Source organism: Dermacentor variabilis, chromosome 5 (assembly GCF_050947875.1).
Source record: "Dermacentor variabilis isolate Ectoservices chromosome 5, ASM5094787v1, whole genome shotgun sequence".
Classification (NCBI taxonomy): Eukaryota; Metazoa; Arthropoda; class Arachnida; order Ixodida; family Ixodidae; genus Dermacentor; species Dermacentor variabilis.
Window position 1 is genome coordinate 145,007,811 of NC_134572.1, and position 20,149 is coordinate 145,027,959.

General features: G+C 48.4%; 2 protein-coding genes across 5 annotated transcripts in view; one reads left to right on the forward strand and one right to left on the reverse strand.

Annotated features, from left to right (window-relative positions):
• Positions 1-13,998, reverse strand: part of put (activin A receptor type 2 punt) — a 57,451-nt gene extending 43,453 nt beyond the window's left edge. The window contains exon 1 of one of the 2 annotated variants that reach the window (XM_075693569.1): positions 12,694-13,998. In XM_075693569.1, the coding sequence (XP_075549684.1) occupies positions 12,694-12,799 (106 nt within the window). In that variant the 5' untranslated portion in view covers positions 12,800-13,998. The remainder of the gene's footprint in view (positions 1-12,693) is intronic. The other variant, XM_075693570.1, reaches the window with a different exon arrangement.
• A 104-nt stretch (positions 13,999-14,102) lies between these two features.
• Positions 14,103-17,273, forward strand: LOC142583213 (uncharacterized). 3 transcript variants are annotated; one of them, XM_075693574.1, is made up of 5 exons: positions 14,103-14,238; positions 14,360-14,450; positions 14,643-14,819; positions 15,389-15,702; positions 16,001-17,273. In XM_075693574.1, exons 3-5 carry the CDS (start codon positions 14,660-14,662, stop codon positions 16,520-16,522), a joined length of 996 nt encoding a protein of 331 aa, XP_075549689.1. In that variant the 5' UTR covers positions 14,103-14,238; positions 14,360-14,450; positions 14,643-14,659; the 3' UTR covers positions 16,523-17,273. The 3 variants fall into 3 exon arrangements, with proteins under 3 accessions (XP_075549689.1, XP_075549692.1, XP_075549691.1); XM_075693577.1 differs by having other exon boundaries at positions 15,530-15,702; XM_075693576.1 differs by lacking the exon at positions 14,103-14,238 and adding an exon at positions 14,263-14,281.
• Positions 17,274-20,149: the final 2,876 nt, after the last annotated feature.

Genomic DNA, 20,149 nt, shown 5'->3' on the forward strand with positions numbered 1-20,149 from the left:
ACAGTTAGAAAATTTCACTGCAATTCACCTCCAAGAGGTCAGAAATAAGGACAAGGACTCAAGTGGTGATAATAGTGATCGCCTAAGGAAGCTTTGCAAACTCATAAATTACACGGTGAAATGTGATCACAATTGGTGTGATTGCAACAATGACAAGAAATAAATGCTGAACGTAACATTGAGAAATAGGAAGATGAAAGTATGGATTAGAGTGAATATGGATAATGGATATATCATAGCTCATGCTAGACAGAAGTAATTGCAAATTCCTGTGAGATGACTTCATACCGCAGTTTACGTAAGTATATCGACAATGACAATGCTGCTTTCCTGGGTAGTATATGCCAAATAGGATTGAAAAAAACTGGTTGTAGCATCATAGGAACGAACTACATAATACTACCGATGGTGTTACCAATGTAAACATGGGTGCTCCAATGAGGAAGCAAGATTGTGCCTAAATCAAGATGCAGAAAGACAGAGAATAAAGTGTCCTTAAATGACTGCACGAGTGTTTCTTTTATGAAGCAACTATGCTTCCTGCATAGGGCAGCAGAAAGTTAGGTGGGCGAATGAGATTAAGAAGTTTGCAGGGACAACATGGCCACAATTAGCACATGACCGGGGTAGTTGGAGAAGTATGGGAGAGGCCTCTGCCCTGCAGTGGGTGCAACCAGGCTGATGATGATGACAGATAGAGGTGGTGTGAACGCTCAGAGCCTACAACAGAACTAGAACCACAACAAAGACGAAACTGCTTTTATGTTCCTAACAGTGCAACAGAAGACAAAAGTGAAGAACGTGCATACACGCTGTCAAGCTTTATAGAGATAAAGCTACATGGCTTGGTCATTGTTATTCAGTAGAAAAATAGAAAAGTTGGGGCATTTGCCCGTCCTGACTGGGGCAAGCCTGGACATGGAAGATTTATTTAAAATTTTCTGGACTGTACCATTAAATTCAAGACAGTTGGCAACCCTATTGGTGCCTTGCATATCAGAGCTCTCCCAAATTAAGAACTGGGGCCTTATATTGTAATGATCAATTTTTTTAGGGTCCATATTTTGCAGATATCAATTTCAGCTTTTTTTTTCTTTCTCGTCACCTTTCATGCAGGCTTGTCGATAGTGGAAATAGGTGCGGCATCCAGGCCAATGACTAAGGCAGAAAAAAAGGATCATTACAATACACGAATCCCGAAGCTACTGACGTAAGTGCAACGTTTGAACTGAGCCACTAAACCATTGTAGCCTAAGAGTACAGCTGCAACAAAACAAGCACAGCTGCTAGCACATGCATATTCACTATCTAGGCTAGCCATTTTGAGATTTGCCCTCAATACATAAACCTCCAACACAGACAGGCAGAAATGACATGAAGCCAACCAGTTTCCATCATTGTGATACAGTTGGCACACAAAGAGCATTTGTTACTTTTAGACAGCCACTGCCATACAAATTGTTTTGGATCCGACCGCTGGTACGATCTGTTGGGAACTCGGCGCTGACGCCCGTGGTTGTACCTGGGTCGCAAGCCCCAAGGGTAGCGTTGGCCTGGCGGCCTGGGGTACAACTGGAAGCATCCGAAGGTCCCGGCAAAGCATGAGTCGACTGGTAACAACGAAACAACTTGTTTATTTTAACATCGCAAAGAGTTGGCGGTCAGGTTGACCGAAGTAGAGAGACGGGAGAGCACTTCACTCAACAGAAGAAATCGGAGCCCTCCTTTTTGGCGTCCGGGGGCAGCTGTTTTTATACTCTCGCAGTTGAGGGCAAGAAGGAACCCCTCAAAAGACGAGCACGTGAATGTACAATGGGCTAATGGTGACGCACACTGTCGTAGCGATGCCGTAGCACCATGTCGAGCACGATCTCGTAGCACCCTGTCGTGGCGCTGCCGGTCGGACACAATGACTGTAATGAGAAGATGGTCCCTGCTTTGGCATCGCCTGTTTCGGGCATAATGACTGGAACGAGATCCCTGCTTTGGCATCGCCTGTTTCGGGCCCAATAACTGGAATGAGATCCCTGCTTTGGCATCGCCTGTTTCGGGCACAATGACTGGAACGAGATCCCTGCTTTGGCATCGCCTGTTTCGGGCCCAATAACTGGAATGAGATCCCTGCTTTGGCATCGCCTGTTTCGGGCACAATGACTGGAATGCGAGGATGATCCCTAGGCGGTCGCATCGCCGCAGTCGCGCCTGGAAACACCTGGCGATGAGTGTTGCGGCGACGACGATCGGGCCAAAATGTCTGCCGCCCCGCCGCAGTCGCGCCGGCAAAACCACGTGTCGCAGGCGAATCGCAACAGACCGCCCCGCCGGGGGAAGGAGATCCCGATGGACAGGGGACTGCATCCGCTGTCCGGAGGGATGTCGCTCGATGATGCTCATAACCGAAGTCGGGCGTCCCTCGACGTTTCTTGAGCGCAGCGCACAGAGAAGGCCTCGTTCTCTCGTTCAGGTTCGCACGGGACACTGCAAAGTGACTTCGGGAGAGTTCACATTTTTGTTCTCGTTCCCGGCAAGCGTTAGAACTACGCTGAAACTCAACCGCTCAGTCAGCAAGCACGGCACAACCCTCACTAAGCCCTGCCAGGCTCTTTCCCCTTTTTATACCACTGCCTAGTTCCCTACAGTAGTCTAGCATCACTCAGAACGCGTCCACAAATTGAAAAATTGCACTAGAAAGCATATCATCACTTTGAAACACTAAACAAAAGCAATATGTTAAAAAAAAATCCTGCCTCAGGAAGAAAAACATCAGTAACAAACAATTTTGAGGCTGATTCCTACGTTAGAGGCTTCGACTTAAGCCATCGGCGTTACCGTTGAGACTCCCCTTTTTGTAACGCACCTCAAAGGAATATTGTTGTAAAGCGAGGCTCCAGCGCAGGAGGCGGCCATTTTTGGGAGAGATGGTCTGCAGCCATTGGAGAGGGCAGTGATCCGTCTCAATGATAAACCTCGAGCCGGCTAGATAGCATGACAATTTCTGAACGGCCCACACGAGACATGCACACTCTTTCTCGGTGGCGCTATACGCCTGCTCACGACTGGTCAGCATACGACTAGCATACAGGACGGGGTGTTCTACTTCTCCATTTTCCCGTTGGCACAGTACAACGCCCATGCCTCGCTCACTAGCATCGCACTGAACAACGAACCCTTTTGTATAGTCTGGCGATCGTAGCACAGGCTGGCTTGTTAGGGCACTCTTTAGGGCGCTAAAAGCTCTTTCCTTTGTCTCGTCCCAGACGACTGTTTGAGGCTCTGTCTTTCTTAGAGCATCTGTCAGGGGAGCCGCGATATCAGAGTACCTAGGGATGTACCTCTGATAGTAGCCGGCGACACCCAAGAACGACCGAATATCGGTCTTTGTGCGCGGTTGCGGAAAGTCTCGCACAGCGGCCACTTTTATTTCAGAGGGGCGGCGACGACCCTGACCAATCACGTGACCGAGGTAGACAACCTCGGCCTGTGCTAACTGGCACTTAGGAGCCTTGACTGTCAAGCCCGCTTCGCGCAGGCGGGTTAGCACTGCCCGCAAGTGTGTCATATGCTCAGACCAGGATGCGGAGAATATCGCTACGTCGTCTAGATACGGTAAAGCGAATTCTTGCTGTCCCCGCAACACTTTATCCATGAGACTTGAAAAACAGTATGACGCGTTCTTCAAACCAAAACTCAACACTTTAGGACGGAATGTTCCCATCGGTGAAATGAACGCCGCATACCTACTAGCCTCTTCTGTAAGTGGAACCTGCCAATAACCCCTGACAAGATCTAGGGTGGAAATAAACTGAGCGCTACTAACTTTCTCAAGGCGCTCCTCGATGTTAGGGATCGGATAAATTTGATCCTTAGTGATGGAATTAAGCCTGCGGTAGTCGACGCAAGGACGAGGTTCCTTGCCCGGTACCTCAACTAAAATCAAAGGGGAGGTATAATCACTCTCACCTGCCTCAATAACACCGAGCTGTAGCATTTTCTTTACCTCAGCCTCCATAATATCGCTCTGGCGGGGTGACACCCGATACGCCTTGGATCGTACTGGCTCTGGGGGGGTAAGTTCTATATCATGAGTAAGTACAGAAGTCCTACCAGGCCTCTCAGAGAACAGACCTTGAAACTCTTGTAATAGCTGGTGTAGTTCGGTTTTCTGCTCGGGCGACAGCGGTGCTTTACTGATAAGGTCACTAATGACTTGACCGGTGTCTTCCCTGTTCGTCACTGAGCCTAGTCCCGGAAGCTCGACCGGAAGCTCTTCAGGAACGTTTACCATCAGGCACACCACTGCTTCCCTTTGTCTATAAGGTTTGAGCAGATTACAGTGGTAAACTTGCTGTGCTTTCCGCTTTCCTGGCAGACTTACCACGTAGTTAACGTCCGACAGTTTCTGAACAATTCGTGCTGGGCCCTCCCACTGCACGTCTAGTTTGTTGTTTAGCGATGTGCGCAATATCATGACCTCATCGCCAACCTCAAAACGACGGGCCCTGGCTGTCCGATCATAATAAACCTTGGCCTTCTGCTGGGCCTTTGTCATTGCTTCACCTGACAACTCCTGTGCCCTTCTTAAGCGTTCGAGGAGCTTAAGCACGTACTCCACCACGACTGGGTCGTCGCCCCTACCTTCCCACGATTCTCGAAGCATGCGAAGCGGAGATCGAAGCGAGCGACCGTACACCAGTTCAGCTGGCGAAAACCCCGTAGCTGCATGCGGCGCGGTTCTTAACGCAAACATCACCCCAGGCAGACACAGCTCCCAGTCAGTTTGATGTTCAAAACACAAGGCTCTCAACACGCGCTTCATGACGGAGTGGAGCTTCTCAACGGAATTCGACTGTGGGTGGTACACTGAGCTGTGTAACAGCTTTACCCCACACCTTTCGAGAAAAGTTGTCGTCAAAGCGCTAGTAAACACTGTGCCCTGATCTGATTGAATTTCTGCAGGAAAACCAACTTGCGCAAATATGGACAGTAGTGCATTAACTATCTCAACTGAGCTGAGTTCTTTAAGCGGCACTGCTTCAGGGAACTTTGTCGCTGGGCAGATCACAGTCAAAATGTGTCTGTACCCCGTGGCTGTTACCGGCAGAGGTCCCACAGTATCAATAACGAGCCGTCTAAAAGGCTCCGTAATGATAGGTACCAATTTCAACGGCGCCCTCGATTTGTCCCCTGGTTTGCCCACCCGCTGACAAGTGTCACATGTCCTCACGAAATGGTCTGCGTCCCGAAAACACCCTGGCCAATAGTACTCTTGCAAGAGACGGTCCTTAGTTTTCTTAACTCCTAGGTGTCCGGACCACGAACCCCCGTGTGACAAGCGCAACAGATCCTGACGATAGCATTGAGGCACGACCAGCTGGTCGAACTCCACTCCTCTTCGGTCTAGATACTTCCGGTACAGGACTCCACCTCTTTCCACAAAACGCGCAGTTTTCCTGGCGATACCTTCTTTGACATTGCAGCGCACGTTTTCCAGGCTGCCATCCTTTTTTTGCTCGGCTATCAAAGCCGACCGGCTGACTTTTAGCAACCTATCAAGTCCGTCTGACGTAGGCGCGATGAGCAAATCAGTAGATAGCTCTTCTAACTTTCCCGCGTCGGGCGTTTCCTCTCCAGTATCTGGCGCCTTTAACGTTACAGACTCAAGTTTATTCAGTTCGGGCGTGCTCGGAATATCAGCTTGCTGCGCCTCTGACCCTTTTTCGTTGTTTGATAACGTCGGCCCCGCAACTACCGCCTTTGCAGCGAGCTCCCGAACCTTCGATCTGGTTAAGGCCTGAACACTAGCTTCACCAAACAAAAGCCCCTTCTCGCGCAGGAGGTGATCGGACCTGTTTGAAAATAGGTACGGGTACTGGGGTGGCAGCATAGATGACACTGCCGCCTCTGTCTCAAGCGCTCCGAAAGGTCCTTCAATAAGCACTTTTGCTACCGGCAGACACACGCTATGAGCTTCCACGGCTTGCTTGATCCATGCGCACTCGCCCGTGAACATATGGGGTTCTACGTAAGATGGGTGAACTACATCCATCGTAGCTGCGGAATCGCGAAGCACTCGGCACTCTTTCCCGTTCACGAGGAGGTCTCGCATGTAAGGCTCGAGAAGCTTCATGTTCTCGTCCGTGCTGCCTATTGAAAAAAACACAACTTTTGGTGTTGTTTCCGGACACTGCGCCGAAAAGTGACCCGGCTTCTGGCACGTATAACAAACGCCCGCTCGCCTCATCTCGAACCGCTTTCTGCGTTCGGCTTCGGCTGCCGCCGTCTCCTTAGGTTCGGTCGCACTGCTTCCACTCGCATCCGCACTACGCGTGTTCCCCTTTGCTCTCATGGGTGTGAACTTCGGCCTCTCAAACTTCGAGCCAAATTCACCCTTTTGACCGTCCTTAGCTCCGCGAGCTCGACGCGTCACAAACTCCTCGGCTAGCTCAGCGGCTCTAGCCACCGTACTCACGTCTGGCCTATCCAAGACCCAGTATCGCACGTTCTCCGGTAACCGACTATAAAACTGTTCTAGCCCGAAACACTGCAGAACTTTATCGTGGTCACCAAACGCTTTCTCTTCTTTGAGCCACTCCTGCATGTTCGACATAAGCCTATACGCAAACTCTGTATAAGACTCACTTTTGCCTTTCTCATTTTCCCGAAACTTCCGACGGAACGCCTCCGCAGACAGCCGGTACTTTTTTAGCAGACTCGATTTTACTTTGTCGAAATCCTCTGCTTCCTCTCTATCCAAGCGAGCGACTACGTCGGCCGCCTCGCCGGGTAACAAAGTGAGCAAGCGCTGTGGCCACGTTTCCCGAGAGAACCCCTGCTTCTCGCACGTTCGCTCAAAGTTAACCAGGAACAAACCAATGTCCTCTCCAAGCTTAAACGGCCGCATTAGGTCAGTCATTTTGAACAATACGCGTTCTCCTGCACCGTGTGCCTGACTTCCATTACGAGCGCGTTCCATCTCTATCTCGAGACGCTTCATTTCCAAAGCGTGTTGATGGTCACGCTCTTCTTTTTCTTTCTCTTTTTGTTCTTTAAGTTCGCGCTCCTGTCTTTTTGCAGTCTCCCTCTCTTCAATAGTCTCAAGGCATTCCGACAGCTCGTCATCCTCAGCCTCTAACTCAAGAATAGCCTTTATCAGTTCTGGTTTTCTGAGTTTGTCTGAGACATCCAGACCCAACTCTCTTGCAAGCTCCAACAATTTCGGTTTGCGCAACGACTTCAAATCCATGGCTGCTCTGAATGCTGCTTTCTCTACTGCTTACTATTGTCTTGCCGCAAACTAACCCGGCAGCAACGACAACCACAATTACCAGCTCTGTTTCTGACACTAACAAAAAGCCTGGCAAAGCTCAGAAGAAGAAAGTCCCGCACTCACCAAACCTCGCAGGCAGGAATTCCACGCAGTCGTTCCGCTGCAGGCAACCAGTCGTCCCACAGGGCTCGTTGCACTGCTCCCGGATCGTCGTTGAGCTGCTCAGCATACAGTCAACTGCATCTCTTCGCTGCTGGCCTCCGTTGTCGCGATCTCACCGCTGGCAGACAGTTGTTTGAAGTCGTAGGCGATCTCACCGCTGGCAACCAGATGTTTGAAGTCGTAGGCGATCTCACCGCTGCCAACCAGATGTTTGGGATCCGGACTGCTGGTACGATCTGTTGGGAACTCGGCGCTGACGCCCGTGGTTGTACCTGGGTCGCAAGCCCCAAGGGTAGCGTTGGCCTGGCGGCCTGGGGTACAACTGGAAGCATCCGAAGGTCCCGGCAAAGCATGAGTCGACTGGTAACAACGAAACAACTTGTTTATTTTAACATCGCAAAGAGTTGGCGGTCAGGTTGACCGAAGTAGAGAGACGGGAGAGCACTTCACTCAACAGAAGAAATCGGAGCCCTCCTTTTTGGCGTCCGGGGGCAGCTGTTTTTATACTCTCGCAGTTGAGGGCAAGAAGGAACCCCTCAAAAGACGAGCACGTGAATGTACAATGGGCTAATGGTGACGCACACTGTCGTAGCGATGCCGTAGCACCATGTCGAGCACGATCTCGTAGCACCCTGTCGTGGCGCTGCCGGTCGGACACAATGACTGTAATGAGAAGATGGTCCCTGCTTTGGCATCGCCTGTTTCGGGCATAATGACTGGAACGAGATCCCTGCTTTGGCATCGCCTGTTTCGGGCCCAATAACTGGAATGAGATCCCTGCTTTGGCATCGCCTGTTTCGGGCACAATGACTGGAACGAGATCCCTGCTTTGGCATCGCCTGTTTCGGGCCCAATAACTGGAATGAGATCCCTGCTTTGGCATCGCCTGTTTCGGGCACAATGACTGGAATGCGAGGATGATCCCTAGGCGGTCGCATCGCCGCAGTCGCGCCTGGAAACACCTGGCGATGAGTGTTGCGGCGACGACGATCGGGCCAAAATGTCTGCCGCCCCGCCGCAGTCGCGCCGGCAAAACCACGTGTCGCAGGCGAATCGCAACAAAATGTACAATGAAAAAAGTGAAGCAACCAAGAAAACGTTCTAGCTTGACACCTGCTGTGTGTAATTGATTATGCTACTCCATAATGTTGCTTCCGTTTTCATTTGAACTTGAAGACCAACGCTTCTTGACTAACCTAGTTGTAGTCATGCGCTTGAAGACATTCAAAGTGGCAGGCAATGGTATGGATACAAAAGGTACATGCTGCAGTGACAAGACACTGGCAACGATCGAGGAACACCTGACGAAAAAAACAGTCAGAGGCATCAGGGTGATGACTGTGAACAAAAATAAACCTTGCATCCTAAAACATGAAGCTGAATAATTTGTTCTAGCTGTGTCAACATGTCCCAAATTGCATATCAGTGCATAATTGTTAAAAGCTTCATGTGTTGGTATTACGTGTGTTGTTATTGAATCACCAACTCGGCAGTAGCTCAATGCGGAAAAGCATCTGCCATATTTTACTTCATGCAGCAAACAGTTGAGTGAGCGCAGGCATCGGTAACGCACACATCATGCATTGTAATGACAAAAACTAGTTACATGAGTAGCAGCAGTTCCACAACTGCAGATGTAATATTACACAGTCACAATCTACAAGCAACCAATGTAAACTTACGGCAAAAAAAAACAAAAAAACAGGATAATTTTTTACTGCTTTTCTGAATCCTTTACACTGACATATGTCAGTTTATCAAATTGATGAAGCCTGAATTTAATTGACTTTAGCCCTACAATTGACTTGCAACAAGTAAGACTGATAACGCAGTTGGGTCAGATGTGCCAATGTGTGCAGCTTTAGCGAACTTGTGCCAAGCTATTGTCATGCTTGATTAATGTCGTCAAACATATCTACAAGTTGCCATTGAGTCTGGCAATCTCTAGAAGAATGAGAAGCATGGCACCTCGCACCTAAACTGCACTGGACTATTTGAATAAAGTATGCACTATCCGTTAAAAAGCAGAAAGATGGCAATATGAATTATGAGGGCTAATGATGAAAGCCGATATTTTAGTTGCGTTAAGAGGGAGAGGTGAGGTTCAGGAGGCCATGTAATGCAGAGAGAAGATAACCAGCGGTTTAATGGAGTGGGATGCAGGATGGGAATAATTGAAAATAACTGTAAGAGACCTTTGCCATGCAGCGTACAGACAGAGCCCCTTCAGGCGCTGTGATCATTTGTCAAAAGCAAAAGGGTTGGAAAGTACATGGCTGAGTCATTGCTCTCGGTGTACAGTATGTCATCATGTAGCGGGCTCAGTTCTTTTGTTTTTCACAATGTTTTTCATCGGGCACATTTCTTTAAGTGGTTGGATAACATGCTTTCCAAGTATGCTAGAAATTAAATAATTCATCTTCTCATATCTGACATTCCTGTACAGAGAGTTCCCACATGGAGTCCATATTCTGTGAACCTGGCAAAACTCACTGAAGAATTGAAAACCCCTACTTTGTTCTGCAGCTAAACGCTTTTCACAACTCTGTGAACACTCAAGAAATGTGGTCAAAGTAGATTCTCAATGGGCATAATTAATTGGTGCATGAAGGACTGTAAAACTGACCTGCTGAATCACAAATGTACAGATAATGAGTGGAGCAGTTGAATTGAATTTACAGGGCAGGCAAGCGACAGCATCTCAGTGGCTACAACATGTTGCCACCGAGTACCACAGGTTGCATGTTCGAATCCCGGACTGCAGTCCAATATAACAGACACGTGAAAACACTTGTGCACTTATTACATGGACATGTAAAAAAAACATGCCGGTGGTCAAAATCTCGAGCCCTCTCAGAAGCTTCAGCTCACAGTGTGGCTTGGGCAACTGAACGCTCCTCCCCCATTTAATTATTAAATTAACGCTAAACATAACTATTAAGCAAAACTGTAAGGTTTCTGCAATACCAAACCAAACTGCTGGCGTCGCCGCCCTTGAGTAACAGCGCTAAAGTTCGCGGTGACGTCACGAGTTTTGACATTGTTCACGCGGGTCTAGTTACGTTGCTTATAGGCAAAAAAATTTTTTAAAAGTGGAGGGAGGAAAGAAAAAAGGAACGAGTACATAGCATTCTGGCAAACAGAAGGGTCAACCCAACCAGTTTGGAGAAGTTTGGCTGCGCCAAAATGGCTCATATGGAAGACGTACTTTAAAGTCATTGACGTCACACGGACGTGCCGGGGCAGAGATTTCGGCGCGAAATACAAGGCAGGGAAGGGGCACGTTGTTTTCGAGTAAAATCTTCTGCTTTGCTTTTTTTCCCGCGGAACTAATAAAAACAAGAATTTTGAAAAAGCACCTTACCATACTAAACCGATTTAGTAATCTTGTCCTTTCAAAAGCTCACGAGATCCTTATGTGTAGGTGCACCAGAGAGTGCATTTTTAGGAACTGTACAAGCGCAAGAAAACACGGACGAAAAAAGGTACACACACACATTCGCATGTGCGTGTGCCTTTTTTCGTCCGTGTTTTCCTCGCCCTTGTACAGTTCTTAAACACGGAGCACCAATGTGCCCAAACTGCCACATTGCTGAGCGTAAGTGCAGGAAGCGATTGGCTCTGAAAATTTGTTACCGCTGTAAGCGCGTCAAATGTGGAGAGAGAGAAAAACATTTCGGGCTCACACTTGTCAGGAATACCTCAAACGTCAAAAAAAAAAATTAAAAAATCCACCCTTGGGTCGCAGAATTTTCGCAGCCTTGGGGTGTAGTACTTTTTCAGGTGTTCCCATATCTCGAGTGTGGACCAACGTTCTCACAGAAAAACAACCGAAACGATGTCGGCAAGCTTCTGACAGCGCACCGCTAAGCTCCTGCAGATTTTTCTTTTTATAAAAAAAAATGAGAAAAAAAGGAAAACTTCTGCTCGGCACAGGTAATTCAATAAAAGAGAGAGAAACTGCCGCGCAGATGGTTTCAATCTCGAGAAAATCACCAGGAAATGTTCCCAAGCGGAAGCCAGTTGGTTAACGGTATCTCGACGAGCGACTAAAATCTGTTACACGTGCTCCTACCGATTCGGCTTCACGGGAAAGCAACGTCAGAATGCGACAGAAACAATTGACCCTTTCTTTTTTTTTACTATTATTGACATCATAAGTAGAAAACAACCCGTAAAGATAACAATGATGTTCCTGGTGGTTTGTTTACGCTAACGTCAAGTTCACGGGGAGCAATCTATTTTATTTGCGGAAAAAATTTTGAAAATTCGCCACTGCGCAGTCGCTCATATCTTACGTCGTTAACAGGGGGGACACAAAACGCAGACGTCAACACAAACCGATCGCGTATCTGTGTTGAAGATAAAAAGGGCGTATGCAAATTCAAGGTTACTGTGCTGGCACGAGGCACGTGCCGCAGTAAAAAAGAAAAAAAGAAAGCGAGAGCGCGGGACCCACCGAGCCGTCAACAAACCCAGCAAACCCATTAAGGAGTTCCCAACAAACCCATCAACCGCAGCATGGCAACGGGATGATCGAGCAAACACGGCAACCAAGGAGGTTATATAAAACTTCACATATAACCTTGACGGCAACTCCCTACCACAATGTTTGAAGGCGGAAGTGCAGGCGAAGCCTGGGGACAAGAGATTTTTTTCGGCACGATTACGTCAGTAGGGACGTTGGACTCTGGGTTGTGGCTACGGTTAAGGGGCTCGCGATATGCTCGCTCCCAAATGTGACCGCCGCTACGGCGTCGTGGGCATAACGGCAATACCAGCTCTTTTCCTGGTTACGTGGTGGATCATTCACAGCGGGCTCTCACAGTCGTTCCGCTAGCCCAGTTTCTCAAAAGGGCGCTCGCCGCCTGAAGGAGAAAAGCAAAGCACACGTGACCCTTCCAGCCTTGATAAGTATACGCGAAGAAATGGGACGATTAATCCCGTGCGATCGCTGGCGACGGGTCACACCACGGGTAGACAATATCCAAAAGCGACGACACGTGGCTTTCCTGCGGAATTAATAGTCACCGGGAACACAATTACACGCACGCACAAAAACAGCCAGCCTGTATCCTGTAAGCTGCCTGCGAGCGGAGCGATAAGGCGACCTTCACTAACCACGATGTCGTGTGAACTTTACAGCTCACGCACCACGTAAAAGACGCGTGGCTCGAATAAAACACACCGAACGGGCGAATATACAGGAGTCGAAAGGTACGAAACACGTTAAAGTGTTAGGAAAGCAGCGAATGCGACCTTACCCATGGCGATACCGAAGCAGGACGTCACAAGTAAACAAACAGTCCAGTGATGGTTAATCCTGAGTGTTTCGCACGGCACACGTCGACTTCTGCGCTCCATCTTCATTCGCTTCAGCCACGTTGACCAGCACACATCCAGAACCAGAGTCTGCACTCGGTCGTCGACACGAAGACGGGAATGGAAACAGCCGGACAGCCAAAATATCGCTCTCACGAGCGAGTCCTCACTTTGGCTTCAATCGTCGTCTCATTATAGCTATCGAAAGCCCATCTCTCCGCATAGACTACGTCGATTCACAATCGGCAGACACTCTTCGGCGAGATACAAACCTTGTCAACTTCATGACATATCACTTCGAACATCGGAGCACTTCCTTTAGTTCACTTAGGCTAACACTGTCGCACGCAGTAACAAAATACACAGTCCCAATATGGCGGACCTTTTTGCGCCTCCGGAACAAGTACCCGGATGAACGGCCTTCTTTTTTAGTTTTTTTATCTGAACGACACATCGTGTTTTGCTCCGTACGTCCGTACGGAATGGATAAGGAGTAAACTAAACGCACCGAGATGTCGCGTACGCTTGTCTCTCAGCGAGCGATTTTTTTTAATGATACGCGGAAAGTAACAAAAACTGCAACAACTTGACGTTTCCGGTGTGTGATGTTTATTTTAGCAGCATGCTCCGTGGGGGGTAACAGACAGACCAGCGGGCCGGCCTCCCCTCCCCGCCCCAACCTTAACTTGAACGATTTTCTCCTGCGTAAATCTGCCATTGCTGCTACAAATGACAAATGCCGATTACGGTTCTGGATCATCGAACGCCGCCGGTGTTGAAGAAAGCCATGTAAATGATATCACACCCTCATGTGCGCCTAGTTCTTCATTTTAGATTAAGACAATCACGTTCGCCCGACCGAGTTCATTTGCTTAAGCAGCTCGGTTGTTGCTGCAGTTATACAATAAGCTATCAAATTTCTGATAGATAGAGCGCTTTGCAACCTGCTCTTAACGACCCACCGCCTTTGTTTTATTTTTTACAGGCTTCGAATCTCTCGCACTAACTCTCTCATCCCTTTCTCTCCACTTGCCAGAGCCTCCATTAGTTTACGCTGTTCCCGTTGTCGCTTGCACCCAAAGGTCGTCGTATATAACACTAAAATTCTCAGTAAAACAATCATTTTAAATCATCAGTTGCGTTTATACGACAGTAAAAGATGATTTTCTTAGCTAGTAATCACTTATATTCAGTTTAAATTTAAAAAGGGGGAGTGACAGCGCTTTACCGACTCTACGCAAGTCGGCGATTCCCAGAATCGCGAGAAAAAAGAAATTCGTAAAGATAGAAACTGGCGGCCTCCTATTGGTGCGTTCTGACATCATTCCTGCAGCGCTCGCCATTGGCTGATCAACATGATGTCAGGTCTAAGAATACGCAGGCGCGCATAAAAGCGAACAACGTGCGCTTAGCGCGTCATTTTGTCGCTCGTTGGTGCTGTTCGCGCGTCGGTCAGTGGTCTGCCGTGCCGCAACAAGTGCGCCAAAGTAAGCCGGGTTTTGATCGTGGTGTAATATAGGGCACATGATTGTGGGTTGTTTTTGTTTACTGTTGCGCAATTCGGACTCAATTGACAGTTGGCGCTTGCGGTTCTGTTTTTTCTCGCAGGTGACGATTGCTCGCGCTTAGCGCCCAACCCCTTCGGCACAAACCGCCCGGCTCGCAACGGGTTTGGAAGGGTTGCAGTTCACTCCAACTGGTAAGTGAGAGAAGTGCACACTGCTTGCGTGCTTCACCACCTTGATCGCTTCCGACGTGTAGAACGCGCACCCAAACTTAAATCTTTGTTTTCTTTTATTCCTGAATTTGTGTAGTTTCTCAGCCTGGAAACTTATACGACCTCTTTACAACATTCACTTGCATGATGTTTCCTATTTTTTTTTTTTCGCAGGCGAGACAAATCCTACAATGCTTAGTATGTGGTCCGTGACTGGGATGGCGAAGAACCACCACTGCGTCAGTGTAGTCTACAGGGATACGACCCAGGCAGACTACGACGTCTCGGGCGAAACATTCAACAACTCATCAACAAGGCATGCCAGCGCAAGCAGCAATCATCTTGACACAGGTGAGCACGCCTCTACTCGACTAACATATGCCAGTGTATGCAGACATCAACAGGAGTCGAGAGCTTTTGTGAGATCAAACATTCGAAACTGCTGTTTCAGCTGCCTTGATCCATCTGTTCACATTTTTGAGGAATTTGTAACATATTGAGACATTGTCTGCTTTGGCCAATGTGCACGTCTGCAATTTTTGGCTGGCGTGTGCTGTGTAGCAAATTAATGCACCCAATTTATCACATGCTTTCACTTACTGCATTTACCAGCTGCAGAAGAACTATAGAAATTAAGTTTTTTATATGAAGTAGTTAATTCAAAGCATCTGTCTGAATAGTGGCTTGATCATGGCTTGCTGTAGGCTGCACTGCTAAAGCCACACCCTTGCTCTTATTTCATTTAAAATTGTTTGAGCAAGACACAGCAACATGATCATTACGCAGAACAAGTGCCTTCGTCCTGTTTCTAGCACATTGTGAATCTTAAGTTGGCTAGCCACAAGTGGATTAACTTGTGATACAGTCAGCACAAGAGCTGCGTGACTCATGAGTGTGCTACTTTTGTTCTTATGATGCAGGTGATTCCTCATTTTTCTTCGATGACCTAACAAAGCCACATGTAGGCAGCAGCAACCTCAAGGAGTCTGCTGTGCCGCCCTATGTTCCAATGGATGACGTGTTTCTTTTCGATCTTCCTCACTTGGAATCCTTGCCGACAGACTTGCCTTCGCCAACCCGGATGTACAACGGTCTGCCGCAGGAGAAAGTGCTCACGCCACTCGACAAGCCTACCACTGAGGCAGCCCTGCCAGGCCAAGCGTATTCCCCAGCCACAATGGATATGTGGGAACAGAACGAGACCTTCCAGGACCTGTCTGAATTGATACAGGAGGTAGGTGTCAGTCACTGCTAGCTTCGAGAACGTGTTCTTCATCTTTAATATTATTGTACAAGCTTGAGGGCTTCGGTGGCATTTTCCTGGGTGTAATTTAATGCAAGAAACATGTAAGCTGCAAAATGGGGGGCCACCGTATTTGATTGCTCTGTTGAGCAATCGTCTGCCGTCGGCGAGTTGAGGTGGAGTCTACGTGCATGAATGCTTTCAGGCAGATTGTGCGATGGGCACAGTCTACGTACTTGTTTGTAACATTCCCATGGATGCTTCTCACAACCTTTTTTTGCCCTTGCAGGGAAAGTCAACAGCTGTTCTGCCGCCTGTGTCAAGCCAGTCGTGCTACACCCTGCCATCGCACTCGAGTCACCGGGTTCCAAGCAGCAGCAGTGATGCCCTATCTGCACCTTCTAGCAGCTGCAACAGCAGTCCCAGCCCAGCGAGCCAGACAACCTGGCAGCTGCAGCCGCCGCCCCCAGTGCCACCGCCTGCGTCGACGGCTACCACCACTACTGTGTCCGTAAAGCGGTCCATCAGCCCTCTCGATGAACCGGGCCCTTCTCATGCAAGCGGACGCTGCTCCCCCAAGCTGCAGAAGCTTGAGGAGCCGGCTCAGCCCCGGTATTCAGAAATGCGGGTCAAGAACAACATGGCTTCTCGGCGCTCGCGGATGACTCGCAAGGAGAAGGAGCTTGAGATGGAAAAGCGGGCATCAGAGCTCGAGCAGGAGAATGAAATCCTGAGGATCAAGGTCAAGAATCTGGAGGAGCTGACAGACAGGCTCAAGAAACACCTTATCAACTCCATAGTCAAGAAATGAGTGCTGGACACTCTTGTTCATCTTTCTCGATTTCGCGCTTGTCCACGCGGCCTGCACGAGTTCGTTGTGTTCTTTGCGTCCTTTCATCAGCAGCAGATTTTTTTTTTTTTCCTGCTGCATTCTTAGACTCATGCCATCCCGTCTGTCATTTTTGTCACTAATTTCTCTTAAAGATATCTGAGAATTGGGTGAAGTATTGGTGATAGACTATACTTCAACTAAGGCCAATGGGGCATGCTAGAAGAGTAAGGCATCAGTGTTAATCAATTTTTGTATCGGAATCGCGTCTTGACATGCAAATTTGAAATTTAGGACTGACTGCAAAAATATATCCTGTAGTGCCAAAAATTTTACTCTCTTCACATGTCTTGTATGTTACTAAACTGCCATGTGTTGGCTCAAAACATTTGAATGCAATGAACCACCTGTTATTATTGTTCAGGACAAAAACTGCCAATTGTGCCTACTGCTTTCCACATCCTTACTTAATACCTGCCCTCAGTATTTAAAGACTCTTGAAGTGCAGCTCTCTGCATTCTTCGTCTATTACATGTGAACACGGTTTGTACATATATCATTGCCAAAGTTTGAGTCTGTGTGTGTGTGTGTGTCTGTGTGTAGTACGGACTGCTGGGCAGCTGTACGAGACTTCAAGTGCCTTGATTTCACCACTGGAGTGCAATTTTACGGATGTGTTCTGAGGCACATTCTATTTGTACATAACTGTACAATAAAAAATAAGCTATAGAAATGGTGCCATACCTTTGGTCTAGGGATTTTGGAAGTGCACTGGTCAGCATGCAATCATGTGCAGTTACCAACTATCCTTAACACTTGAAGTCCTTTTCGTGCAAATAAAACACACAGAAGACACTACTGGACACCATGGTTGCTACGTGATGTCTGGTCATGTGTTCATGTCTGTTTTATTTGGATTACAATGGCTTTGCCAAATATCAATCCACTAGACCAAGAACAAGTTCTATTGACCTTAGGGCACTTGTAACGGACACGCATGTAATAGAAGGTAGCCCAATTGTGTGTTTTGGAAACATCCAATGACATTCTTCCTTGCTTCTCAATTCTTCAGGCATCAACCTGGCAATTATACACGAGCCAGGGAGGGGCGCAGCCGGGAAAGGGGGGGTGAGGGCACACCGGTCACGTGACCACCACCCTGTTGAAATTTGTGTGTACTGAAAATTGTGTGTATTACATCTGTGTCCGTTACAAGTGCCCTAAGGTCAACAGAACTTGTTCTTGGTCTAGTCGGTTGATAAGCGGTGTAATTTGGGCGGCGGTCTTCGCATAAAACGACGTGCGAAGACCACTGCCCCTTACCGCTGCTTAGTGCGTGCCTTCCCCCGAAAAAGATTCTTAGCTGCGCTACTTGCGTGAGCGGACAGAAAAGGTTAAGGGAAACGCCGTATACATTCACGACGCTACAGTTCGCCTAGCAATTACTTTGTAATTGGAGCAACGGCGTGTATGTATATACACAAACATGTGAAACGTCCCGTCAGCCCAAGTCTCTCAACCGCAGTTCGAGTGCCAGGTGAGCGGGAGCGTAAATCTCCTCTAAAGGGGGCTGGGAGGGGGTGCGCCCGTGCGTTGCTGCGAAACAACCCTACCATCGTCGCGTTTTCACAGCTCGCGCGCGTAATGACGTCACGTCCGGCGTGGACCGGTAAACAATACAGGTGGAGGCGTCTGGCACGTGGCGCATAACGGCTAGCCGGTGTCTCGATTTTAAACTGGCCACGTACACTGGAAGTCCCGGAACTCGTCGATCGTTTGCAAACCGCGGCGCTGTAGTTCTCTTTTTTTTTTTTTTCGTTGGGCTTTTTGTTTTCGCCTTTAAATTGATGACATACGCACGTTACTGGCGCATATCCTTCCGAAGCGCCATGTACCCTGTTGGGCGTCAGTTATATCATCATCCCAATTAATTAGAAGCGACTAGAAAGAAAAAAAAAAGGGGGGGGGGGGGGGCTTTACGTTTGCGTGGTGCGTGACAACCGTCCTTCAAGAAAATCGACGTTTCGTGTGAGACAATTTTATTGTAACTAGATGACAGCATGTGTTTATTAAACGCTATCGGATGACGTCACAATCCAGTCTGCAGTATCAGCATAACGTCTCCACGCGATTCCACGTGCACACACTGTTGCACATTGGGATAAATCGAAGCGGTTCTTATCAGAGCAAACTAACGGAGAGGGTCACTGTCCGCGTACACACAGAGATGCTGACGTAGAGTAAGGAAACTGTATGCTTCTTTACGCGTCCAACCGCGGCGTGTGAGCAAACTTTTTTTTTTCCAGGTCCGCGGCACGATGTAACAGTCGCTATTATAAAAACTAACTTGAAAAAAAAAAGGCATAAATAATCGAAGGACGATTGTCGAAGTCACGTGGTAGTTTATCGCCAGACCTGCTGAGATATGCCGATGTGAAGACACGTATCGGATAATTCTGTTAAGTAATGCTATATAAGAGGCGTGTGGGCGCTATGTCGTCGCACACGCCTTCAGGATGTCAGCCCACCTCACATACCGCGTTGGAACCCTTGCGATGGGTGCCCATCGTGCCCTCGTTGTACACCCTTAAACAATTGCACCCTCTGGGGCGTATATTTGTCCCACAACGATAGTCTTCATCTGCCTCGCTCGCGGTTCCTTTCTTGAAAACGCTGCGGTCGCTACTTTTCTGTCGAGAATGCTATGTGGCGCTGATAACGCGCATGCCGTTTGTGACTAGGAAGTACCGGGCTCGCAGCGTTAAAGAAAGGAAATGCGGGGAAGGCAAGTGACGATTATCGTTGTGAGACAAAATACGCCCCAAAGGGTGCAAATTTTTTTAAGGGTGCGCACTCAAAAAGGTGTATATTGGTCACCGTGTAAAAGTGTTGAAATGTATATTTGCCACACAACGATAATCGTCATCTGTCTTGCCCGCACTTCCTTCTAAGTCACGAACGGCATGCGCGTTATCAGCATGACGTGCCAATCGAAGCTTCGCTTAAATATGCGTTCCATATCATTCCCACTTCGTTCGGATCTCCGGAGGATACGAGACCACGTGCTGCTCACGTGACGGCTACCTGCCGCGACCTCTGGGCTTCTGCAGGGGCACTAAACGTGTCCCGCCGGACGAAAGACTGCGGAGGGCCAAAGGGGGGCGCGCATGCGCGAGCGGCGACACTCTCTCTGCAGCGCTTTCGAAAAAAAAAAAAAAGCATACGCACGTGTCGCACTTCTACTTCTTTTCTTCCCTTTTTTTTTAGGCACGGTACAGGAAACTGGTTCAAGGCCGTGCGTCGCCTATGGCTTGTTGCTCGCCCACGCAAGCGATGCGTATAGCACACATATGCTCCCGGGGCTTGCACTATAGTGCGAACATCAGTCGCAAATATCGCCTATCGAAGGCGGTCTCTTCGTATAGCTTTACCTATAACGTTACGTGCATGCCCTCCTTTTTCACCGCGCCTTGTCTTCCACGGCGTGGCTGCACGCGACTTGCATTTTCTGCGCCAGCCGAGCTTTCACGTCCGCAGTGCTTGTTTGTCTGACTCTGCGCGGAGCCGAAATAGGCGCGACCTTACAGAGAAGAGCGCCGTAACGTTGAG